At 37.2% G+C, this 5,112-nt stretch overlaps 1 protein-coding gene across 1 annotated transcript; it reads left to right on the top strand.

Moving 5' to 3' along the window:
* Window positions 1-872: 872 nt before the first annotated feature.
* LOC143585860 (auxin efflux carrier component 2-like) lies at window positions 873-4,267 on the top strand. Its single transcript, XM_077067543.1, has 6 exons — window positions 873-2,590; window positions 2,681-2,924; window positions 3,028-3,113; window positions 3,220-3,377; window positions 3,549-3,625; window positions 3,933-4,267. Exons 1-6 carry the CDS (start codon window positions 1,348-1,350, stop codon window positions 3,997-3,999), a joined length of 1,875 nt encoding a protein of 624 aa, XP_076923658.1. The 5' UTR covers window positions 873-1,347; the 3' UTR covers window positions 4,000-4,267.
* The last annotated feature ends 845 nt before the right edge of the window (window positions 4,268-5,112 follow it).

Genomic DNA, 5,112 nt, shown 5'->3' on the forward strand with positions numbered 1-5,112 from the left:
AACAAATGAACATAGACAAGAATTCGTTCGGCTTGATTTGGTTCGCTTACAACCCTACCAAAAATTACTGAAAATTTTTTGAAAAACTAAAAAAAAAAGTAAAAGCATATGGTCGCTACAAGCTTCGCCAGAATTCTTTTGCAGTATTCTTTGTTTTTTAACTTAGTAAGTTAAAAAGCATGTTTTAGCGATGAGATGTGGTCGCGAAAACTAAAAATGTTTTAACAAATCTTTACTTTTCGAAAACTTTAGCAACGACTTCGGCAAAAATATTTATTAAATTTATTTAAAAAAAGTATTTTAAAAATCAGAAACGATATTCTTAGGTACCGACCTCAAATTTAAGCTATTGCGGCAAGTTTCTAGCGATCTATCAACGACATGCAGACATGTCGGTAAAGGGTATGCCGGCCAGATATCATCGGTAAAGCCTGTCTGATTAGATTCTATTTCGTGTAGTGACATGGCACGCTACAAGCCCTAACTCGCAATGGCATCACAATAATTGGTGCACCAATTACTCAATTAGGATTTGCCATACAGCTACTCGACACTTATCATCATTAGACTGCTACTTTTACGACCTAACACTCCCAGTTGTCCCATATTGTTACACAAATTGATGTACGTGCAATAAGGTGCTATAATACGTATGTGCATATGCATGTTTTAGTGCACATGAGCATTTCTATTTTATTTATTTTTTGCTGTATGCGCATTGCACATGATCACGTGCATAATGCTCATGTTTATTTTCTATTCAAATATAGTAACCATACAAGTTGTATTTTGTTGAATGTACATGTGTAGCGCTATATTTATCTATTCAATGTGGTCACTGGTCAGAAAATTTATCGGTTATAATTTATTTTTATTTAAGACATTGAAAGGAGAAGCAGAAAAATAAATCTTATTGTATAAAGTTAATTTTTTTAACGGCATAAAGTTAATTAGTTATGGTAACATAACATTGACTAAATCGATTCCCACGATTATTAACCTATTTTAATTCCCAACTAAACACAGCCCAATGTATATGCCATTTACTTTTATGAATTATCGACATAATGAGTTGTTTATTTATTGAAATCTATACATTTTAATAAACAAGTGTTATCGAGGATTCTCTAGGCAAGTTCCCTTTATTGCCATTATTGAGGAGTTCCAATACATAAGGATCTATATCCATCCATCACTTGTATTTTTTCTACAACCCTTCACACTGCAACTTCCTCATCCCTTCTCCACTACGACCACCGCCACCACCGTCACCACCATTAATATCAACCCCTCGTGTGTGCCTTCGTGTGGCGGTGTGATTCTTTTCGTACATGTTGCAAAAGCACCATGATCACCGGAAAGGACATTTACGATGTTCTCGCAGCCATTGTGCCACTATATGTTGCCATGATGCTAGCTTATGGTTCGGTCCGTTGGTGGAAGATCTTCACTCCGGACCAATGCTCGGGCATTAACCGTTTTGTCGCGGTCTTTGCGGTTCCACTTCTTTCTTTCCACTTTATATCTTCAAACAATCCTTATAAGATGAATTACCACTTTATCGCGGCTGATTCCCTTCAAAAGATTGTTATGTTAGGGGCTTTGTTTTTGTGGCAATGGCTAAGTAAGAGCGGGAGCCTTGAGTGGATGATCACGTTGTTCTCCCTCTCAACGCTCCCGAACACGTTGGTCATGGGCATTCCGTTGCTCAAGGCCATGTATGGGGATTTCTCTGGATCCCTTATGGTCCAGATTGTGGTGTTGCAGAGCGTGATCTGGTACACGCTCATGCTGTTTATGTTTGAGTATAGAGGAGCAAAGCTCCTCATAACTGAGCAGTTTCCAGAAACTGCCGGCTCCATCACATCTTTCCATGTGGAGTCTGACGTTGTTTCCTTAAACGGTCGTGAGCCTTTACAGACTGACGCCGAGATAGGAGATGACGGGAAGCTCCACGTAGTGGTGCGGAGATCTTCCACCGCATCCTCAAGATCTGTTATATCTTCGTACAATAAGTCTCATAATATCACTGGTATGACCCCTAGGGCGTCAAATTTGACAGGAGTAGAGATCTACTCCGTTCAGTCTTCCAGAGGACCCACACCTCGGGCCTCCAGCTTCAACCAGTCAGACTTTTATGCTATGTTCAGTAAAGCTGGCAGTAAAGCCGAAAGCCCTAAACACGGGTATACTAGTAGTTTCGGTGGTGGGGATGTTTTCTCGATGCAGTCCTCGAAGGGCCCCACGCCAAGAACGTCAAATTTCGAGGAAGAAATGCTGAGACTAGGGAAGAAACGAACCGGAGGAAGGAGCATGAGCGGGGAGTTATTCAATAATAATAACAATAATAGTTTAATATGTTCTTACCCACCACCAATCCCAAACCCTACTTTCTCACTTGGATCTACTAGCGCCGGCGGTCCAAAGAAAAAAGAAAGTCCAACGCCGCCCAACAGCAATAAGGAGCTCCACATGTTTGTATGGAGTTCAAGTGCATCTCCTGTTTCTGAAGGTAACATGAAACTTGCAATTAATAAAGCAGCTGCCGAATTTGGAGCCATTGATCCTTCCAAAGCCGTACACACACCAGGTTAAATATTATAACTTTTTTTTTCCTGTAACCTTTGTTTTATGTTTTCTGATAATAAATCTATAACCAAACAAACATTTTTTGTCACAGAAAATTTGAGTCCAATGACCAAAACATTCGGAGAACAAAAGGAGATCGACATCGAGGAACCAAAACTAAACGGATCTCATTTCAAGAAAATGCGAACAGACGAAACTGAAAACAAGAACCACCGGATGCCACCGGCTAGTGTCATGACAAGGCTCATCCTCATAATGGTTTGGCGAAAACTTATTCGAAACCCGAACACATATTCGAGCCTCTTAGGTCTCATTTGGTCACTAGTCTCATTCAGGTTCGTTTCCAACTGGCCTAGCTCGTTACAAATTCACCAACCACAACATATACCATGATATTATGAATTAATAATTGACATTGTTTTAAATCTTTACGTACAGATGGGACATTAAAATGCCAACGATAGTAAGTGGGTCGATCTCAATATTATCCGACGCAGGTCTAGGGATGGCCATGTTCAGTCTGGGTAAGTAATAATTTAGAGATTGCATTGATAGCTTGTATATAATAGAAGGATTATATATTATCAGTAATTATTGATGTTGGTGCATTGAATGTGTATATAAGTACAGGGTTATTTATGGCATTACAGCCAAAAATAATAGCATGTGGGCAACGTGTAGCGACGTTCTCGATGGCAGTCAGGTTTTTAACCGGACCTGCTGTCATGGCGGCTACGTCTATCGCTATCGGACTCCGGGGTGTTCTCCTTCATGTTGCTATCGTTCAGGTATGGAATAACCACTATCACACTTAACAGAACAACAACATTTCAATTTTACTTTGCATTTTCAAGAATTTAAACCTATAAACTCAAATATTTGTGAGGGGATACCATACTACTAAACCAATAGGCTATAGGGTCGATTAGACCATCACTAATAATAAATTTAAAATGCAGGCGGCTTTGCCTCAGGGAATCGTGCCCTTTGTATTTGCGAAGGAGTATAACGTTCATGCCGATATTCTCAGTACTGCGTAAGTAACATGCTGATATTCTGAAAAGTGTTTGGTTCAAATTAAAACGACTCATAACGTGAAAAATATACAGATAACTAGAATAATTATTACTACTCTCTAGTTTTTGAACTACAATTTATTATTTTTTTAGTATAAAAAAGTATTTTAAAATTGTATAATTATAATACTCTAGTTATTTATACGTTTAATAGAATTATTACATTTTATCCTATCCATTCTAAAAAAATAAAAATATTGTTTTAAAATGGGTTTGTTTTATATAGGTCGAAATGTTGATGTTTTCTGTAATATTGGAAATTTGCAGGGTTATTTTCGGAATGCTGATAGCTTTGCCAATAACAATACTTTACTATGTGCTGCTTGGAGTATAAGATGATCAAAAGTCAACGCTTGGTTGCAAATCCAAGGCTAGATCGGTCAACGATTATGATTCAACGTGCTACAAGGCGACTTGCATAGAGTCACATCACATGCAGCTTACGTGGACCCGCGGATAAATTATAGTTTGCTTTCGGTTTTAGATTATTTTTCTTTATCTTTTGTTTTTTTATGAAGGAAACTATAGATGTAGGTGCCATATAAAAAGTGTAGAATTATTAATGCTAATTTTACTCTTGTTCTTATTATGTTTTGCCCTATGAATTATATATGGTTAACCACTTCAGTCAAAGAGAGTTCAATTATTTGGTAATCAAGAATATGATATTCACACACCTCTCTACACACCTTTTAAAATAAAGAGAGTTCGGGTTTCGTCTTAAAAAGGTTCACCTTGATATTAGGATTGGTTTCAAACATTGTTAAAAAAATTAAAGAGCGTTAAAAGGGTATATAAATTTTACTGATTTACTTATTTAATAAATTACACAATAACCATTCAATTTATCTGTAATCTAAAGGATACATCTGTAATTAGCTATTCTTAGGTGGATTGTTGTTTAGCAGAATTCCTTAAATGCTTAATAGATGGCCAATGACGAATAAAAAAGATATTGATATTAGTCGATAATTACCGACAAATTACATATACAGGCGGCTTAAACAATGGAAAAAAGTTGCGTTAGGTTGAACAGCGTTACAACGGGTATCCGACAGACTGGCAACATTCGTCACTAATCTGCTGGTAAAGTTAAAATAAGATTCGGCGTCAGGTATTTCATGTTTTATTGTCGGGAAGGCATATCCGACTGGTGATTTGTTAGTAATGCGTCGCTCTAACTAAATATCATATTTCCGCCTAGCTTTCAGATGAAACAATGTGATTGTGTTTATGATAAGTGTTCAGTCATTCTATATATATATTTTCCAAACATTCTCGTTTTGCAACGCATTTCATCGTGTTTTCGAAATATACGAGACTCCTGACGTGTTCTTTATCGAATGCCAAAACACACTCCACACACCATAAAATTGGTTATAATCGGTGGGTTTGGAGGTTTTATTATGAAAATTGTACATGGTTTAGAATTTTAAATCCGATGCAG

Source organism: Bidens hawaiensis, unplaced genomic scaffold (assembly GCF_021521415.1).
Source record: "Bidens hawaiensis isolate Kalapana, Puna unplaced genomic scaffold, B.hawaiensis_p1.1 tig00034191_1, whole genome shotgun sequence".
Classification (NCBI taxonomy): domain Eukaryota; kingdom Viridiplantae; phylum Streptophyta; class Magnoliopsida; order Asterales; family Asteraceae; genus Bidens; species Bidens hawaiensis.

Coding starts and splice junctions, on each gene's coding strand:
- LOC143585860 (XM_077067543.1), top strand. CDS start 1,348: ATGATCACCGGAAAGGACATTTACGATGTTCTCGCAGCCATTGTGCCA. Junction 2,925..3,027: donor TGGTCACTAGTCTCATTCAG/GTTCGTTTCCAA, acceptor CTTTACGTACAG/ATGGGACATTAAAATGCCAA. Junction 3,626..3,932: donor GCCGATATTCTCAGTACTGC/GTAAGTAACATG, acceptor GGAAATTTGCAG/GGTTATTTTCGGAATGCTGA.